Source organism: Centruroides sculpturatus, unplaced genomic scaffold, assembly GCF_000671375.1.
Source record: "Centruroides sculpturatus isolate CEXI.00-Female unplaced genomic scaffold, Cexi_2.0 scaffold2283, whole genome shotgun sequence".
NCBI lineage: Eukaryota > Metazoa > Arthropoda > Arachnida > Scorpiones > Buthidae > Centruroides > Centruroides sculpturatus.
In genome coordinates, this window is record NW_019386429.1 from 43,416 (window position 1) to 44,876 (window position 1,461).

At 36.2% G+C, this 1,461-nt stretch overlaps 1 protein-coding gene across 1 annotated transcript; it reads left to right on the forward strand.

The window, feature by feature from the left end:
• Nucleotides 1-849: 849 nt before the first annotated feature.
• On the forward strand, nt 850-1,458 carry LOC111614933 (the record flags this gene model as incomplete). The annotated part of the gene is made up of 1 exon (XM_023356307.1): nt 850-1,458. A coding segment is annotated over exon 1 (609 nt), but the record flags the coding sequence as incomplete, so codon positions are not given.
• Nucleotides 1,459-1,461: the final 3 nt, after the last annotated feature.

A 1,461-nucleotide genomic window follows, 5' to 3' on the forward strand; every position in this document is an offset into this window, starting at 1 on the left:
ACAAGCAATTTTATATATTTAGATTAACTCTCATAGGCTCATTTTGAGAAAGATCAGTATGAGAATCACAGGAAAGATGGAAGAAGATTGCCGAAGCGTGATGCCGTGCCTACACTTTTTTTCTCTCTGGACCAAAAATAGGGCGTAGAAACAATTGTGAGCGTATAGACCCGACCTTGGACCACAGTTATGCCACAAATTTATCTCTTATGACATCTACGCGGCCCAGTACGGGTATATTTATAATATAAATTTAACATATTCTTATCAAATTCTTTTTTTATCGCATACTTTGTTTCTTTTTGAAGAAAATGGTGATGACTGTAAAAGCACGAATGGAGACGAAGATAATGAGACATCTGGTCCAGTATTTCGGGACTCCGGTAATCTCGTTAGCCAGCCACTGTCACCAAAATCAAAACAGATTAACGAACTGAAACCTCAATCGCGTAATGCGTTACGTAGTGTTAAAAGAGTGCAGAAAAGTAAGAAGGATCTCTACGAAGAGATAAGAAAATTAAAGTCTAGAGTCAACGCGCAGAGTACAAACATAAAATTAATTTTCAATCCTGATCAAATGAAAACCCTTGAAACTTGTCAACGCGGGGAATAAAATGGCAAAATAATACGATAAGAAAGGCTCTGCAGCTAAAATCTGCTTGTGGAAGATCAGGCTATGAAATGTTAATTGAACAAGGCTTGCCTCTTCCGTCTTTACGGACATTACGAAGACGACTACAGAACATTAATTTTGAGAGTGGAATACTTCGCGATGTGTTCTCATATTTAAAAATAAAGTCACAGAAAATGAATAACCTTGAAAAATTCTGCTGCTGATCGTTAGATGAAATGGCTATTGTTCAGGGTGTTCAGTATGATCCACAGGGTGATAAATTTTTAGGTGATGTAACACTGCCAGAACACGAGGGATATGCAAGTCAAGCATTCGTCTTTGTACTTGGTGGTATCACTAGTCGATGGAAACAAACTGTTGCATATTTTTTCAGTGGAAATTCATGCAAAGGAGTTGTATTACATGATATTATCCTTAGCATTATCAAAGAAGCAGAAGACATAGGTCTGAAAATTATATGCATTACATGCGACATGGCTAGTGCAAATAGAGCAATGTGGAAGGCCTTTGGGATCAATGTGGGCAAATATGCAGAGACTATTAATAAGATTGTTCATCCTTACGATTCATCTAGATCTATCTACTTCATAGCAGATCTGCCACATATTTTGAAAAATTTCCGTGCTCCCCTGTTAAATAATGTAAATATTATTCTATCAGCTGACACTGTTCATAAATATAATCTACCAACGAATGTTGTGGATTTGCATCATATTATTAATTTAGCTAACTATCAAAGTGATTGTGAGTTGAAGTTAGCACCTGAATTAACTTTACAGCATCTTAGTACACATCATTTTCAGAAAATGAAAGTTAATATTGCCTTG